Source organism: Myotis lucifugus, unplaced genomic scaffold, assembly GCF_000147115.1.
Source record: "Myotis lucifugus unplaced genomic scaffold, Myoluc2.0 scaffold_23, whole genome shotgun sequence".
NCBI classification, from domain to species: domain Eukaryota; kingdom Metazoa; phylum Chordata; class Mammalia; order Chiroptera; family Vespertilionidae; genus Myotis; species Myotis lucifugus.
In genome coordinates, this window is record NW_005871071.1 from 8,248,858 (window position 1) to 8,268,494 (window position 19,637).

Below are 19,637 nucleotides of genomic sequence, written 5' to 3' on the forward strand. Positions count from 1 at the left end.
TATATATATGTGTATATAATACATAGTTTTTCAAGTAGACTGACTTCATCATAATGTCTACTAAAATGTATTCTACTTTTGCTCTTTCTACTTAAGTATAATACTCATAGCTAAAATCTTATAGTAATCTAAAGTCTATTCCTATAGATAGTAAATCTGAGACATCACATCTCTGTCGTGGGAAAAGGAATACCAGCCATGTACAACTGGGAAAGTGGAGAGTAACTTAACACATAGTGGGTAGTCACTGAGGCTCAGTCATTGAGAAGAATTCAGTGAAACATGGGATATCTGAAGAAAGGTTCAGCTACAGTCATCCCACCTACCCGCAGTCTAATAGATAAGAATTCAGTTTAGAGGAGAAAGTAGAAATATTCTTTCTTAGATCAACGTGAGAGTTGTAATAGGAGAGAAGATTTGTACCTTTCCTCTGCTGGCCTGTGATTCTTAGAACAAGAGGAAGCAACGGTTTTCCCATTGTCGAGAATTTTAGTTCTTTGTTGACTTGAGCTGCTTTCAAATCACAGCCCCAATTATTAGCGGCTCCAAGCTTTTATCCCCAGCTACTACATCCCTCAAGCTACCGCCTGGTAAATGTGAAGGGCTTAGTCTCAGTGTTCTGTTTCACATTCGTGGAATTTGAGTAACTAAATCTGCATGTGGCTTGCAGACAGCTTCTCCTCTCTCTTATTATAGTTGGCTGCGAAGCTCAAATAATAAACATTTAACAAGTGGAATGCCTTTTCCCTTTGGTCTTCTCAGCAGGCTTCACAAGGGACTACAGTTTATTTGGATTCAGGGGAACCAACTTCCACAGGGCTCAGTAGTGAGCCTTATGCAGGGCTCGTCACCCCCGTTGACTTTTCCCTTTTGGAAAAGAAGAGAAAATTATTTTAGCAAGTACTTTCTCTGCTCTCTGACTTGGCTCCCTCCAGGAGTACACGATGTGCTGTTTCAGTGGTCAGCAGTCGGTAAGGAAAGAAATGAGGGATGCATAATTTGTTAACTGAGCAAAATAAGTGTTCTGCTTAAAGTCAGTTCACCATGTCTCACAGCATGGGCAGATGCATTCAATATGTTTTATATTCTATTTCTTATATAAGTCTATTTCTATTATATTTACATATTCTGTTTCTATATAGATAGAAGTGGTTAAAATAGGTGAGATCTATATATATGCAGGCATATATTTACATACACAGATCTATATATACACTGTGATACTATATATCACATATATGAACAGTATATCAATAAGTATGTAGCATATTGGACGGAGTTCCTTTTATTATGTTAAAACTATATATGTTCTTAATTCTCTCTCTGTATGCGTATGTGTACATGTAGCATATACACTAATGTTTCGTTTGGAATCATTTGAAGCTGAAAACAGTAAAAATTTTAACTCAGATACTATTTATTTATTTTTAAAGAAATAGATGTATTTTAGAACAGTTTTAGGTTTAAACAAAATTAGAATAATACAAACAGTTTGTGTATACTCTGCACTCATTTTCCCCTATTAACATCCTACATCAGCACAGTATTTTGTTACAATTAATGAAATAATATTGATATAGTATCATTGATTGATATATCCATGATTGATTTACATCAGTGATGGCACGCGTGTCAGAGGTGACACGTGAACTCATTTTTTTGGTTGATTTTTCTTTGTTAAATGGCATTTAAATATATAAAATAAATATCAAAAATATAAATCTTTGTTTTACTATGGTTGCAAATATCAAAAATTTCTATATGTGACACGGCACCAGAGTTAAGTTAGGGTTTTTCAAAATGCTGACACGCCGAGCTCAAAAGGTTCGCCATTGCTGATTTAGATGGTCTTTGTTTTTACTTGATGTCCCTTTTCTGTCCCAGGATCACATGACAGGGTACCACATTATATTTAGGAGTCATATTTCCTTAGTTCCTCTTGAATTTCCTTTTTTTTTTTAAATTTTCATGGAAAAAACTTTATTATCTAAATAGGGAGCCATTACATTTTTTGTTCAGTTCTAAGATGCTCAGAGTAAACTTAATGTTTTTTTTTTAAAATTTTGTTTTATTGCTTAAAGTATTACAAAGAGTGTTACATATGTCTCCTTTTTTTTCCCCCCTTGACCTTCCCCTGGCCTCCCCTACCCCCCAGTGTCTGTGTCCATTGGTTATTGAATTTCCTTCTTTTTGATGACCGTGATAGTTCTGAGAAATACTGGTCAGCTATTTTCTAGGAAGCCCCTCTATTGGAATTTGCTGTTTATCTCACAATTATGTTTTTCCTTTGGGTTTTGTGGAGGAAGACCACAGCAACGAGGTTCCATTTTCTTAACATCATTTTAAGGGTACATGCTATCAATATTTATTTTTTAAAGTACCTTTCTCCTTTATTGTGGGAAAAAAATAGAAAATACAGAGTGAGAAAACAAGAAAATTAAAAGCACTTATAATCTTACTTCAACTCCCATGAAGAAAACCTTTATTAACATTTTAGTATATAATGTCTTTTTAAAAAAATCTGTTTTTATTGATTTTAGAGAATGAGAGGAAGGGAGAGGGAGAGAGAGAGAGAAACATTGATGTGAGAGAGAAACCTAAATCGGTTGCCTCCCACATGCACTCCAACTTGGGATCAAACCTGAAACCTGGTCATGTGCCCTGACCGAGAATCCAACTGGTGACCTTTCAGTGCCTGGGACGATGCTCAATCAACTGAGCCACACTGGCCAAGGCACATTTTGGTATATAATTTCCACATCGGTTTTGATGTTTCTAAGAGATAAAATGATGTAGAATATAGTTTTATAATGTGCCTTAATACATTCTGAAATCTTTAGTCAGTAGATATTGTTATATACTAGAGGCCTGGTGCACGAAATTCGTGCATGGGTAGGGTCCCTAGGCCTGGCCAGCAATCAGGGCCGATCTGTGGGGTGACTGGTGGGGTGATTGGGGGGCCCCCACTGGCACCCACCTTGGCCGGCCTGGTGCTGCCTGCTCCCTGGCCCCGCCTCCTGCTACCGCCGCCAGTCGCCTCCCTCTGGGGTGATCGGCGGGTGGGGGGCCCCCACTGGCACCTGCCTTAGCTGGCCTGGGGCCTGAGGGCTGGGGGCAGCTCCTGCATTGAGCGTCTGCCTCGCTGGTGGTCAGTGCACTTCATAGCGACCGGTCCTTCCACCGGTCATTCCACTGTTTGGTCGATTTGCATATTAGGCTTTTATTATCTAGGATATTTACTAATGGATATGTGGATGAGTGTAATATATTTTAGTTAGTGACACACTGTTTAAAAAATTTGAAATTGTAAATAATACATTATTATTACAAGCATCCTTGTAGCCAAGTCTTTATTCACATCTTTGATTATTTCCTTAAGATGTGGAGGAATATTCTTGCTAAAGGATTTGCACATTATGTGAGGCCTTTGATACATGTTTCCAAGTAGCCCTGTAGTTTGCATTGTTTCCCACATCCTCACAGTACCTATTTCTATGTACCTAGCCAGTGTTGAAAGTTATCATTTTTCCTGTTTAAAATTTTGTTGGTGGTATTTTTCTAGTGTTTTTATAGTCTAGTTTACTTTTTAAACCTTTTAAAATTGTGAAGTACAACACATAAAGAAAAGTGCGTGAAGCATAAACTTAATGAATGATTTTAAAGTGAATACCCATGGAACCACTGCCCAGGTCTAGAAACTGCCCATAGTCCTCTTTCCAGTCACAACCTGGAGAGTAACTGCTATTTTGACTCTTATGGCAATCATTTTCTGTTTTTGTTTATTGTTGTTTTCCTTTCAAGACCTAATATTCATACCTAAATACTATAGATTGGGTTTGCTTTCCTACAAATGGAACTCATATAGTGTTTGTGCTTGTTTGTTTTCTTCTACAGTTTTGTTTATATATTTCACAAACCATAAAATTTACCAATTTTAAGAGTACAGTCAGTGGTTTTTAGTATAGTCACAGAGTTGTGCAACCATCACCATAACCGAATTTTAGAACATTTTAATATCCTCCCCCCAACCTAAAACCCTATACCAGTGATGGCGAACCTATGACACGCGTGTCAGAGGTGACACGCGAACTCATTTTTTTGGGTTGATTTTTCTTTGTTAAATGGCATTTAAATATATAAAATAAATATCAAAAATATAAATCTTTGTTTTACTATGGTTGCGAATGTCAAAAAATTTCTATATGTGACACAGCACCAGAGTTAAGTTAGGGTTTTTCAAAATGCTGACACGCCAAGCTCAAAAGGTTCACCATCACTGCCCTATTCCCATTACCAGTTATTCTCCATTATCCTTTCCTGCCCACACAGTTCTAGGCAACCATATTATCATTTTTTTTGGTCTCTGTAAGTCCAATTTAGATCTTTTTTATGTCTTTCATTTCTATCCTCATCATGTTTGATTTTTTTTCTACCTTCTTAAACATATGGTACATTTAATTAATTCTATTGCCTGTGTCATTTCTGGTTCATTTTCTATTGATTGATTTATCTCCTGGTTATTTTCTTTCCCGCTTATCTGCGTGCCTGGTAAATTCTGATTGGGTGCTGGACACTTAAAATTTTGTATTTTAGAAGTTGGGACTCAGCTGGTGAGACGGTTTGCAGCCGGGAAGGGCAGAACTCCCCTGGAAAGGTTAAAAACCAGGGATCTGGGCAGGAAAGTTTGCCAGACCTGAGCCCAGAGGGTCGGAGGGAGACTGCATGGCAGACAGCCGTGTCTCTTGGGACAGACACAGCCCCTGACTGGGGAAAGGAGTTCTGCGGGTTTGCTGGCGCCGGGAGATTTGAGATTTGGATTTTGTGATTGCGGAAAACTGAGACTAAAGGGGGCATCCTGAGGAACTGACCAGACCATGCAGTGTCCATAAGAGAGAAGCGTTTCCCAGACCGATCAACGCAGCAGATCCAAGCAACAGCAGCCCCCTGATCACCGCAGCCTCCTGATCACCACACCCTCTGTCTGAGGAACAGCAGCTGTACGTGAAGCCTCCCTCCACCAGCCAGAAGAGCCACCACAGCTGTGAACAGCACCTACCAGAGGAGCTGCTGCCAACTGGGAAGCAGCTGCTACAGCAACCGTCCGAGCAGCAACCACAACCCAAGGAGCCCCTGCCACCCAGGGAGCAGCCACTGAACGACTCAACATCTACATATGTCAGTAAGATCAAACATGGGTAGGCAAAGAAACCCCCAAAGGAAAGAAAAGGAGGACTAGCCAGAAAAGCAGCTAAGTGATACAGAGGCATGCAATATGACAGAAAAAGAATTCAGAATAAGGGTCCTAGAGTGCATACACCGGACGGAGGAAAAAGTCAACAACTTATTCAAGAAGCAAGAAGAAACAGATGAAAAAATCAACAGCTTATGCAAGAAGCAAGAAGAAACAGATGAAAAAATCAACTACTTATGCAAGAAGCAAGAAGAAACAGATGAAAAAATCAATAACTTATGTAAGACCCAACAAGAAATGAAGAGCGATATAGCTGCAATAAAAAACACCATTGAAAGCATCAACAGTAGACTAGGAGAAGCGGAGGACCGAATTAGTGAATTAGAAGACAAGGAAGCAAAACACACCCATAGTGTACTGCAATTGGAGAAAAAAATTAAAAGACAGGAGGAGAGCCTAAGGGAGCTTTGGGACAACATGAAGCGAAACAACATACGAATAATAGGGGTGCCAGAACAACAGAAAGAGGAACAAGGATTAGAAAACCTATTCGAAGAAATGATATCAGAAAACTTCCCTGAGGTGGGGAAGAAAAAAGTCACACAAGCACAGAGAGTCCCAAACAAGGTGAACCCGAAAAGACCCACACCAAGACACATCATAATTACCATGGCAAGTGTTCAGGACAAAGAGAGAATCTTAAAGGCTGCAAGAGAGAGACGGAAAGTTACATACAAGGGATCTCCCATTAGACTATCAAATGATTTCTCAACAGAAACACATCAGGCCAGAAAAGAATGGACGAAAATTTACAAAGTGATGCAAAGCAAAAGACTGAATCCAAGAATACTCTATCCAGCAAGGCTATCATTCAAAATTGAAGGGGAAATAAGAAGTTTCACAGACAAAAAAAGTCTAAGGGAGTTTATCACCACCAAGCCAGCAATGCAAGACATGCTAAAGGGACTGGTGTAAAAAGAAGAAATGAAAAGCTCAGAAAGAAAACAGCCACACACAAAAAAAGAAATGGCTACAAACAAGTACCTTTCAATAATAACTTTAAACGTAAACGGACTAAATGCTCCAACCAAAAGACATTGAGTGGCTGAATGGATAAAAAAACATGACCCATACATTTGCTGTCTACAAGAGACCCACCTCATTAGAAGGGACTCACACAGACTGAAAGTGAAGGGATGGAAAAATATCTTCCAGGCAAATGGAAAGGAAAAGAAAGCTGGGGTAGCAATACTTATATCGGACAAAATAGACCTCAAAGTGAAGGCCATAACCAGAGATAAGGAAGGCCACTTCATAATACTAAATGGATCAATACAACAAGAAGATATAACCCTGGTAACATTTATGCACCCAATGCAGGAGCATCCAAATACATAAAAAAACTCCTGGAAGATATCAAAGGAGAGATCGACAACAATACAATCATAGTAGGGGACTTTAATACACCACTGACATCTCTGGATAAGTCCTCTAGATAAACAATCAGCAAAGAACCAGCAACCCTAAATGACTCACTTGATCAGATGGACTTAATTTACATCTTCAGAACACTTCACCCCAAAGCCACGGAATATACATTCTACTCAAGGGCTCATAAGACACACTCAAAAATAGACCACATATTGGGTCACAAACAAAGTCTCCCCAAATTCAAGAAGATTGAAATCATACCAAGCATCTTCTCAGATCACGATGGCATAATATTAGAAATGAACTACAAAAAAAAACACAACACAAAATACTCAAACACTTGGAAGCTGAATAGCATGTTATTAAATATTGATTGGGTTACCAATGAGATCAAAGAAGAAATTAAAAGCATCCTGGAAACTAATGACAATGAAAACACAACAATCCAACACCTATGGGACGCAATAAAAGCAGTCCTGAGAGGGAAGTTTATAGCTCTACAGGCCTATCTCAAAAAACAAGAAAAAACGGTAGTAAATCATCTAACTCTACAACTCAAAGAATTAGAAAGAGAGCAACAAGAAAACCCCAGAGTGAGCAGAAGGAAGGAGATAATAAAGATTAGAGCAGAAATAAATGACATAGAGACCAAAAAGATAATACAGAAAATCAATGAAACCAAGAGCTGGTTCTTTGAAAGGATAAACAAGATTGACAAACCTCTAGCCAGGCTCACCAAGAAGCAAAGAGAGAGGACCCAAATAAACAAAATCAGAAACGATAGAGGCAAAATAACAACAGACCCCACAGAAATACAAATGATTGTTAAAAAATACTATGGACAGCTCTACTCCAACAAACTAGACAACCTGGAAGAAATGGACAAATTCCTAGAAAAATACAACATTCCAAAACTCAATCAGGAAGAATCTAAAAATCTCAATAGGCCAATAACTATGGAAGAAATTGAAGCAGTCATCAAAAAGCTTCCAGTAAACAAAAGCCCAGGACCAGATGGCTTCACAGGGGAGTTTTACCAAACATTCAAGGAAGAACTAAAACCTACCCTCCTCAGACTACTACAAAAAATTCAAGAGGAAGGAACACTTCCAAGCTCATTCTATGAAGCCAGCATCACCCTAATACCAAAACCAGGTAAAGACAACACAATGAAAGAGAATTACAGGCCAATATCCCTCATGAACATAGATGCCAAAATCCTCAACAAAATCTTAGCAAATCGGATCCAGCAGTACATCAGAAAGATCATACACCATGACCAAGTAGGATTTATTCCAGGGATGCAAGGATGGTACAATATCCTCAAATCAATAAACGTGATACATCACATAAACAAACTGAAAGAAAAAAACCACATGGTCATATCAATTGATGCAGAAAAAGCATTTGACAAAATCCAAGACCCATTTTTGATGAAAACTCTCAGCATGGTGGGAGTAGAAGGGTCAAAGCTCAACATAATAAAAGCCATATATGACAGGCCCGCAGCCAACATCATACTCAATGGACAAAAACTAACACCATTTCCCCTAAGAACAGGAACAAGACAAGGATGCCCACTCTCACCACTCCTGTTCAACATAGTCCTGGAAGTATTAGCCATTGCAATTAGACAAGAAGAAGAAATAAAAGGCATCCAAATTGGAAAAGAGGAAGTAAAACTGTCCTTATTTGCAGACGACATGATATTATACATACAAAACCCTAGAGACTCCGTCAAAAAACTACTAGACTTAATACATGAATTTGGCAAAGTAGCAGGATACAAAATTAATGCCAAGAAATCTGAGGCATTTCTATACACCAATAGTGAACTTTCAGAAAGAGAGATTATAAAAACAATCTCATTTACCATCGCACCAAAAAAATTAAGCTACCTAGGAATAAGCTTAACTAAAGAGGTAAAAGACCTCTACTCAGAAAACTACAGGACGTTGAAAAAAGAGATAGAGGAAGACATAAACAGATGGAAGAACATACCGTGTTCATGGATTGGTAGAATCAACATCATTAAAATGTCCATACTACCCAAAGGAATCTATAAATTCAATGCACTTCCCATTAAAATACCAATGGCCTTCTTCAAAGATCTAGAACGAACTCTCCAAAAATTCATCTGGAATAAAAAAGACCCCGAATAGCTGCAGCAATCCTGAGAAAGAACAAAGTAGGTGGGATCTCAATACCAGATATCAAGCTGTATTACAAAGCCACTGTTCTCAAAACTGCCTGATACTGGCACAAGAACAGACATATAGATCAATGGAATAGAATAGAGACCCCAGAAATCGGCCCGAACCAATATGCTCAATTAATATTTGACAAAGGAGACAAGAGCATACAATGGAGCCAAGATAGTCTCTTCAATAAATGGTGTTGGGAAAATTGGACAGTTATATGCAAGAAAATGAAACTAGACCACCAACTTACACCATACACAAAAATAAACTCAAAATGGATAAAGGACTTAAATGTACGACAGGAAACCATAAAAATTCTAGAAGAATCCAAAGGCAACAAAATCTCAGACATATGCCAAAGCAATTTCTTCACTGATACAGCTCCTAGGGCAGTTGAAACTAAAGAGAAAATGAACAAATGGGACTACATCAAAATAAAAAGCTTCTGCACAGCAAAAGAAACCATCAACAAAACAAGAAAACCCACTGCGTGGGAAAACATATTTGCCAACGTCATATCTGATAAGGGCCTAATCTCCAAAACTTATAGGGAACTCATACAACTTAACAAAAAGAAGATAAACAATCCAATCAAAAAATGGGCAAAGGATCTAAATAGACACCTTTCAAAAGAGGACATTCAGAAAGCCAAGAGACATATGAAAACATGCTCAAAGTCACTAATCATCCGAGAGATGCAAATCAAAACAACAATGAGGTACCATCTCACACCTGTCAGACTGGCTATCATCAACAAATCAACAAACAACAAGTGCTGGAGAGGATGTGGAGAAAAAGGAACACTTGTGCACTGCTGGTGGGAATGCAGACTTGGTGCAGCCACTATGGAAGACAGTATGGAGTTTCCTCAAAAAACTGGAAATGGAACTCCCATTTGACCCTGTGATCCCACTTCTAGGACTATATCCCAAGAAACCAGAAACACCAATCAGAAAGGATATATGCACCCATATGTTCATAGCAGCACAATTCACCATAGCTAAGATCTGGAAACAGCCTAAGTGCCCATCAGTAGATGAATGGATTAGAAAACTGTGGTACATCTACACGATGGAATACTATGCTGCTGTAAAAAAGAAGGAACTCTTACCATTTGCAACGGCATGGATGGAGCTGGAGAGCATTATGCTAAGTGAAATAAGCCAGTCAATGAAGGAAAAATACCACATGATCTCACTCATTCATGGATAATAGAGACCATTATAAACTTTTGAACAATAATAGATACAGAGGCAGAGCTGCCTCACACAGATTGTCAAACTGCAGCGGGAAGGCAGGGGAGGGTTTGGGGGCAGGAGGGAGGGGGGTAAGAGATCAACCGAAGGACTTGTATGCATGCATATGAGCATAACCAATGGACATAAGACACTGGGGGGTAGGGGAAGCCGGGGTATTGTCAAGGGCGGGGGGGAAAAAAAGGACACTTATATAATACCCTTTGTAATGCTTTAAGCAATAAAAAATAAAATTAAAAAAAAAGAAGTTGGATTTTACTGTATATTTTAAAATACTGTCATTTTTTTTTCCTGTGACACAGTTAAGTTACCTGGAATTCATTTATCCTTTTTAGGCTGTTTTATAGGTTTTGTGAGATTAGGTTTAGAGCAGCCTTTAATCTGGGACTTATTTGGCCCCATTACTCAGACAATATTTGATGCTCTGAATTCGGAGGTCTTCCCACTATAGCTCATTGGAATGCAAATACTTCCCCTCTGTGCTTTTCCTGGTCTTGAGGTAACTTCCTGACATTGGTACATAGAGCTCTAGAGCTCTCTTTCTGTGTGGCTTTCTTTCCCTCCTCAAATTCTAGCCATTTTGTCCTCCCCAAACTGAGGTCTTTGCAACTCAGTGAGATTGCTGGGTTCTGTTTGGGTTTCCTCTCCCTGTGCTCCACCCTGGAGAATGCAGGCAGGAAGCGGTGGCAGCCGAGGGCTCCCCTTTTTTGCTCTTCTTTTCTCAGGGATCACCGTGCTATGCTGCCACTGCCTAACAACCGAAAATCATTGCTTCATATATTTTATTTGGTTTTCCAGTTTTTTAAGGTGGGAAGACAAATCTGGTTCTTTTAGCCCATTACGAGAAGGAGCAGAAATTCTCATTGCAGTTTTGAAATTTATTGAAACTAAAATTGGGATTAAATGGCTTTTATTTTTCTTATTTTTTTTCCAGTTGTTCAGATATCCACTTAGACTTGTGTTTTAGTAAAAGGGATACAGAAATTGTAGATTAGGATGACTTGTGTTTACTGTTTTTTCCTCCTTTGTTTTGTTGTATTTCTCCTGAAGTCCTAAAGGACACACATATATGCATATACCTCGTGCAGCTTATCAAAAACAAAAGCATGTGCCCTATTGAAGTTCCTGTGGCTGACCTTGCAATGGGGCAGCAGGACTAAGCTTAGGAATGGTCCTCCTAGGAATAAATGTATTCCTGTATATGGGTTTGTAGCCAAAGTGGCCTTGTGTCTGACAAAGGTTAAAATTGCTTTTGAAATACTGGCATAGGATTGTATAGGTCACAACACATGGCCACCATTGCAGTTTGTAATTTTTTTATAAAAAATTTAATAAAATTTAATATAACAACCATCTAGTCATCAGAATAGTCAAATAATTGATATATTATTTAGAAAGTATTTCAGGGTTCCCCTTCAGTTTGTAGCTTTTAAGGAATAACCATGCTTGATCTGTTACTTGATTTAATTTTAAACATGGCAATTTCTCCATTAGCATGGTCCAGCAAGAAGACCCAGGTAAAGAGCTTTCCAACGATGAGGTGATCCTGAGGCTGAAAGCACAAGTGCAGCGTTTGCTGGGCAGCAACTCCGTGAAGCGCCGGTTGGTGTCTCAGCTGCAGAGTGACCTCAAAGGCTGTTGGAAGAAAATCGAAGACCTACAGCAAGGGCAGAAGGATGTAGAAAGCGTCGCGGTCGAGGTTCGTAGAGTTTGTAGAGCTAAAACGCCATTTTTAAAGAGCTCAGTAAAGAAAATGCTTACAATTTTCACAGTTAAGTTAAACCTTTGTCTTTCAGGGGTTCATTTGACTTTCTTAGAAGTAAAATTTAGAGAAGGGAATGCCACTTAAAGGAATACATTTTCTGGTTACTCTCGGCACCTAGTAAATGAGATGCCAATTAGATAAATTTTTTTTTTTTTTATCACAAATCCAAGGAAGCATCCATCCTATGTAACATGGTAGCTGCATTTCCTCAAGATTGGCTCATACCACCATGCACTAACATCTAGCTAAGTTCCCCACTTAGCATGGTGTCCATCACATTTCTCTGGCCCATATTTCTGTAATGAAAGTCATTCCATATAAGGAAATGAATTATGCAGTGATGGTGTTACAGGGGGAGAGGCACAGAATCAGGTTTTGTCGGAGTCACTGATCTGCCTTTATATCTTCAGTTACTCTCCTTACTTTATAGATGAGGAAGCTGGAGCAGTTTGTGACCCTTCTGAGGTGACAGAGTCAACCTTGAAGCACCATGAAATTAAAACACTCGAATGACAAATAGGTGAAGGTTATTTCCCCAAGGTCGTGCTCTCACGGAGATCTTTAGGGTTGCCCTCCATGGACAGCTGCCTTTTTCACATTTTACAAGTTCAAGCCCATGTGTACTCCCAATAGAACACAAGGCGGAGAGACTTAGCAACTAACAGGAAAGGGAAGGAGGAATATTAGATGGTGTATTCTTTTTCCTCCTGGATGGAAAACTTTTTTACTTCCTATGTTAGCACTGTTTTATCTCCTGATCCATTAAACTAGGAACTGTGTTCATTAAAACAGTCCTATTAACACACAGTTTGCAGGATGTTCTATGGTTCTAAATTTTTGTGGAAACTTAATTGGTTCTAATTTATTTTCTAGAAATCATAGTGTTCTTCCTGTTAAAGGCCTGCCCAGTCTGGTTCCCTCTTCCGAGTAACTGTATTTGATGAGGACAACATTGATTTCAGTGTTAACCACCACATGTGAAAGAACCCCTTCTCCGCAGCACATCCAGTGTCTGGAAATCAAGCTGTTTGAACTGTTTCCATATGTTTCTTAAAAAGGATGGGAGTGAAAGTTGGTGTCTCAAATTGTGTTAGATCAGAGTGAATTAGTTTACACTTTCTGGTGAGAGTATCCTAACATTTAGGAGAGTAGGAACCTGTTTTTGAGTCTGAACCTGAGCTCAGGTATCTTGATGCTTTTTTTGTTTTATATTGAAGTTACTGGTGGCATTGGTCAGACAGGCACACTTTCACATGTGTGGCAGTGATGGTGGTCGTGGCCTATGTTGTTTTTCTGTTTTAGCCTTTCCCTTTGCCTCTGTAGTCTAGTTGATCAATAAGTTGAAGGGGGCTACCTCCTCTTTGAATACTCCTTTTGTCCAGCTTCTCTTTTGCCATAGTCATTTCCTAGCAGTCTGCATTTGGTTTTTCTTTCTTTTTTTCCCCTCACCCAAGGATATGTTTTGATGAGAGAGAGAGAGAGAGAGAGAGAGAGGGAGAGAAAACAAGAGAAAGAAAGAAAGGAAGAAAGAAAGAGTAAGGAAGAGAAACATCAATGTGAAAGAGAACCATCAATCAGTTGCCTCCCGTATGTGCCCTGACTGGGGATTGAACCCAAAACCTTTTGGTGTGTGGGTGATATTCCAACTAACAGAGCCACCCGGTCAGGGCTGCATTTTTTTTTTTTGTGTGTGTGTGTGTGTGTGTGTGTTTTTAAGTGTGACTTTAGCCCTTGCTGCTATGTCTGTTCTGCCTCAACTTACTATATAGGAAATTCTTATGAGTTGATAATTCTCTGCATATTTTCTCAATAAATATTTGTTGAATTCATACAACATCTAGGATCTACTTCCTAGATGGGGGAATGGGAAAGGATACAGTAATTTAACCAGTGGGTGGTTTTTTTAAGTAAACTCTCAAGTTTAGTCATCTAATTAGCCCATGGACACCTTCAAGTCTTGCCTTTGTCACTCATTTCCCACATCTTTTCTAATAGAGTTTTCTATTTAGTCTTTAAAGCCAGAAAGCAGGGTTGGGAGGCACATGGAGAAAGGACAAATCATTCAGTGTAAACTTTTTTTTTAAAGGTGCTTTGTGCAAGGTCTTGTGGGATTCAATGATAAAAGAAACAATGGCCATTTCCTAAAGGAACTTTGAATCTAGAACAGCACTGTCCAAGGGAAATACAGTAGAGTCACATATGTAACTTAAAATCTAGTACCGCCCTTAAAGTAAAAGTAATAAGTGAAGTTAATTTTATTAATATATTTTATTTAACCCAACATATACAAAATATTCTCAATATTAGTCAGCATAAAATTGTTGTAAGGTGGTCTGCATTTTTTGGTGTCTGTGCTAAGTCCCTGAAAACTGTATTTTTGACTTAACTGCACATTTCAGTCTGGACCAGCCACCTGGCCAGGGTCCGTAAGCACCAGTGTCTATAAGCACACGTGGGTTAGTGGCTGCACATTCAGCAATGCAGCTCTGCAGTGGATGGGCACCTATAACTGTGTAATAAGGGTGGTACTGGTCACAAAGTGCCAGGAGAAGGAATGACTACCTGGGCTTGGCGGGGGTGGGAGGGGGGTGGTAAGGCAGCCTAGCCAAGTCTTTGAGGAGGCCATGCTGGGTCTCTGTCCTGAAGGATAAATCGAGGAGAGCCAGGTGGGAAGGGACATTTCAGCCTGGAACAGAAGTAAATAAAAGAATGTAGCTAATAAGCTGGTGTAACTGGAGTGGGGAGGGCATGGGAATAGAATCCATATTGTGTAAGCTCAGTCTTTCTGAAATCTTTAATGAGGCCAAAACCATTTAGGTGTCTCATTGATTTCCAGAAAGAATGGTAATAGCTGGGATATGATATTGAACTCCTTTGCTTGCTGTAGGGATGTTACAAGAAATAACACATCAATTTAAACTTGTGTGGATGTGTTTTTAAAGATAACTAGGCCATCAAAATTCTCTCCTTAAAGCTTTTGTAAGAATTAAGAAAGCCAGCAAAAATATTTATGTATGTAGTCTTTAAATTTTTTTTTTAAAATTTCTTGATTTGAGAGAGAGAGAGAAATATTAATTTGTTGTTCCACTTACTTATGCATTTATTGGTTGATTTTTGTATGTGCAGGGTGACACAATACCCCACATGTGGGGATTGAACCCACAACCTTGGTGCATCAGGACAGTGCTCTAACCAACTGAGCCTACCTGGCCAGGGCTACGTATGCAGTCTTATTTGGCATTTTTTAAATGAACATTATAAAGGTATTGATATATTTATTGCATTATACATACCTTGTAGTACATTTTATGTTAGTTCATACAGAACAAATTAATATTATGATAGAGAATCAGTATTTTGCTTTCAAATCATATGACTGTTTAAAGCGGTGTTGTTGTGTTGTTTTCTGGCATTCCTAGGATAACATGTGATGAAAGTTAGGAGTCTGCCCATTCATAGCACTGTGTAATGATTGGGAATTTGCTGATCGTTCCAGTTGAAAATTGGGCTGTTAAGGTAGAATGTGGTCAAGGCCTTAGGAAATCACTAACAGTCAGGGTCTGCATCTGCACTTAACATTCTGTAAGCATAATACGTAAAACATAGAGGCCTTTCTGTGCCTGACACTCAATAGAGACCGTTACCTCACCACATGTTGTGGTGAAAGCCTTACTTTGATTCCAAGGTATTTGATAGACAGTGTTTGATAGCCAACCTAGAAGGTTCCTCGTTAGAATCTTTTAGGAAATAGGAAGATAGTACGAGAGTTGGTGTAATATTGTAGTTCTTGTTTCCTTGAATATAATGTCTTCAGAATTCCACCTTTAGAAAGAGATTTTATTGTGCCATTTATGTGGTCCTTCTCTTTTTCAAGATGTTTGCAAGGGTTTTGTGCTGACAAGTACAGGTATCTAGGCCCTGTGTGCCTGCAGTGTGAAAATAGGTCAAAAGTGAGTAATAGCTAGCTATGAAAGAATTTTTTTTTAGTGTATCTGCATATTACTTCTATTTCTAGTAATAAAAACTTACCAGTGGGGAAGGAAGCACAAATGAATATCAAAACTTTACAAAGTAGGGGCCAGCCTTGGCTGGGTAGCTTGGTTGGTTGAGCATCCTCCCCATACAACAAAAGGATGTGGGTTCAATTCCTGGTCAGGGCACATAACCCAGGTTGTGGGTTCATTCCCTGGTTTGGGTGCATTCAGGAGGCAACAGATCGATGTTTCTTTCTCACGTCGATGTTTCTCTCTCTCAAATCAATAAAAAAATAAACAAACGTATCTTGGGTGACGGTAAAAAAAAAAAAAAAGTGGAGGCCAAGTTAAAAAATTGAAAGCCATTCTCCTGAGTCAGAGATCTTTTTAAGTGTCATTACTATCCCCAAATCTGGAGAGAAGCTAACAGAATAAGCAGTCTTAGCTACTTTCTCTGCCAACTGGGGTAGAGAAATGGCTTCTGGGAAATGATGGCAAGTGGAAAGGGGAAAGTCAGCAACTGGAGCAGCTTCCCTCTGAAAGTGAAGGCTCTGTGAATTGGAAAACTGAGCCAAAGCCTTGGTGTTTTGTCACCCCACCTGGGAATGAGATATACATACCTTCCCCTCCCCAATGAGTAGAATGAACCTTGGTACATGATATTTTTAAAGCATTGTGTAAAAAAGCTCAGAGTTCAGGTAAATATATAAACCAACAAGGTTTTATTTTTTTTCAACCTTTATACCCCTCAGTGAATAAAAAAGTCATAAATAGCCTGGCTGGTGTGGCTCAGTTGGTCATTCCATGCACCAGGAGGTCGCCAGTTCCATTCCCGGTCAGGGCACACGCCTGGGTTGCAGGCTCGATTGCCAGTGCAGGAGGCAACCAATCGATGTTTCTTTCTCATCGATGTTTCTGTCTCTCCCTCTCCCTTTTCTGAAATCATTTAAAAAATATTAGAAAAAGAACTCATAAAAATAAATACGGAAGACATTTAGATGGTGAGAGGAAAACATGCAGTCATGTAAAGAGACAAACTTGGGAAGATGTAAAACAAATGAACAATGAAGGTATGTAAGAGGTTCCACTCTGGTGGCAATACAAGGAATGCCAATGGAAGCCATTGTTAGATACCCTTCCCCCCATCAAATACAACCATTATTTAAAGATAGTCACTGCCATTGGAGGTAAAGAGAGTTGGACAAAGTCATGAGAGTATACATTTGTACAAACTTTCTGGAAAAAATTTGCCAGAGCCTATCATAAGCCTTAAAAATTGTACCTGTTGAGTAAAATATGTATCTATGAGTTAATACTGGTTATATAAATAAATAAATGCTAAATTTAATGGGTGAAAGTATGATGAAAAATAAAATATTTGCATAGTCTCGAAGTATCTCCTTATAAAGTACTTATTATTAATTGTAAGTGGAAAAATAGTAACTTTTCAGTGAAGGTACTTGCAGACACTCCCTTCATCAATTGATCATCACCAGTGATGAGACGTATTGGTATCGTGTCTCCCCTGAAAAGCATGGGCATCATTGCTGTGGCATTCATGCCAAAAATGCATAACCTGAATTTACTAATGAAGTAACATCAGAAAAAAACAAAAATGGAGGGCCATGCTACAAAATAATTGGTTAGTACTCAAAAATATCAGGAGTTTGAAGGTCAGAGACTGAGGAGCTGTCCTAGACTGGAGGAGACCGATGAGCTGTGACAACTACGTAAGTGCAGTGGGGGATCATAGATTGGATCCTGAACCAGAAAAGGATATTAGAGGAAAATCAGAAAATTTTGTAGATTAGTTAATAGTATTGTGCCCTAGTCAATGTCCTGGTTTTGATCATTGTACTGTGGTTATATTTGGGGACATGGTGAAAGGTATATGGAAATCATTTGTACTGTTTCTGCAATTTCTTTGTATGACATTATTTCAAAACTAGAGACCCGGTGCACGAAATTCTTGCACGGGTAGGGTCCCTAGGCCTGGCCAGCGATCAGGGCTGATCAGGTCCCCGCCTCCCCACCTACCTGCCTCCTCCTTCCCTCAACACCCGAGCGCCATCCTGCGTGGTTCCATGCCCCCTCCCCCCCCCACCTCCCCATCTCCCCACCTACCCACCTCCTCCTTCCCTTGCTCCCTTAGCGCCCCGCCGCCGCTGCTGGTTGCCTGCCATGTTCCTCATCGCCCCCTGGTGGTCAGTGCACATCATAGTGAGAGATTGAACTCCCAGTCTCCCGGTCGAACTCCTGAGGGGACACTTTGCATATTAGCTTTTTATATAGATAGATAAGTACTTAGACTTTTTTAAGAACCTGAAAAACGTTTGACTTTTTTTTTTAAACATTTAGACTAAAACAGATCCCTCTTCTACTTCTGAATTGATTGTCAAAGATGATATTCTGCGACTTGAAAATGAAATTCAAGTTTTGCAACAACAAAATCAGGTAATTAAAAATTTAAAAAATATTTTGTGAGAATTTTCCTCATTAAATGCAAAAATACAGAGGCAATGTGAGTTAGTAGACAAGGATATTAGTAGGTGATTGAGGATTCCAGTTATTTCCCATTAGTGTTGGTCACAGGGTAGTAGTTTCATTAGAAAGTAAGTTAGTATAAATCCAGTTTTCTGTCTGTACAGTAGCTTGGCTAATAGAGGTTTTCTTTCCTCCTTAGCCAGCCCTTGACCACAAAGTAAAATTTTGTTTATTTAAAAGGCTACTGAAGACTGTTAATTTTAAGACTTATTTTAAGGCATCAATTAGTCAGTACTTCTCTGGTTAAGTGTTTTCATTTCATATATTTCAAATAAAATACAAAATTTAAATTTTTACTCCTTAGAGAAAGCTCCTTGTCAAAGAAATGATTCTGTACTCTTATCAAAGCATGAAGAGACTTTTGTGGGATTATGAAAATGCTATGTCAGATAATGTTACAGGGTAGAGATAAAATACAGAGGATGTTTAAAAATGAGATTAATCATTGAAAATGATGTTTATTTTCAACAAACACTTTATTCTTTTATATGTAGGCACTAAAAGAAATGGAAGAAAAACTGAGAAATACAAATCAGGAGTTATGTAATCAAATGAGACAAATGGTACAAGATTTTGACCGTGATAAACAAGAAACTATTGATAGGTAAAGTCTATAAAGTCTATATAATGCCTGCCTCCTGGACACCCTCCCCATTTGCTTTCCCCTCATCTTCCTCCCCTCCCACACCTCCCAAAAAAAGATTCGAGAGAAATGATGGAGTGACCCCTCCCTATTGAGACCTTAGCTTGGAGAAGACGAGTCCCTGGCTTCTCAAATTAGAATTTGGAACCCATTTTCCATAGAAGTGATGTTAGGTGGTGTGTTGGGTTCTATAGCACCGTCAAATGGTGGTTCATTGAAATGGGATAGCGTAATGATGTTTTAAAGGCTACTCTATATAAGGAAGAGATCTGTGAAAGGGTATGTCTTCCAAATACCAAATCATAAACTTGGAAACGGACTTTTGGAACATAACTTACTTGTGAGTTTGGTACTACTAAGTATTTGTGTTTAATGTAGATGAATTGCAATTTAGGAACCACACATACTCAGTTATTTCAATTCATTTCTTAAAAACAAGTCCTCAACACAGACTGCTCTCTCTGTGTGAAGGACATCCTCAATCCAAGTTTCTAATTCTTTTTCTAGAAACATTTGAGGAAAGAAAAATTTGAAGATTCTTATGATACAGTGAAAATTAATCATTACCATTTTTGGTTGGGGACAACCAATCTGACCTTAATTATCATGTGCATTAGAGAAGAGTCGGGGAA

General features: G+C 38.9%; 1 protein-coding gene across 6 annotated transcripts in view; it reads left to right on the plus strand.

Annotated features, from left to right (window-relative positions):
- Window positions 1–19,637, plus strand: part of CEP152 (centrosomal protein 152) — a 103,640-nt gene that overhangs the window by 45,496 nt on the left and 38,507 nt on the right. For all 6 annotated transcript variants that reach the window (XM_014453474.2, XM_023751678.1, XM_023751681.1 and 3 more), the window contains 3 exons: window positions 11,574–11,778; window positions 18,177–18,272; window positions 18,857–18,966. In XM_014453474.2, the coding sequence (XP_014308960.1) occupies window positions 11,574–11,778; window positions 18,177–18,272; window positions 18,857–18,966 (411 nt within the window). The remainder of the gene's footprint in view (window positions 1–11,573; window positions 11,779–18,176; window positions 18,273–18,856; window positions 18,967–19,637) is intronic.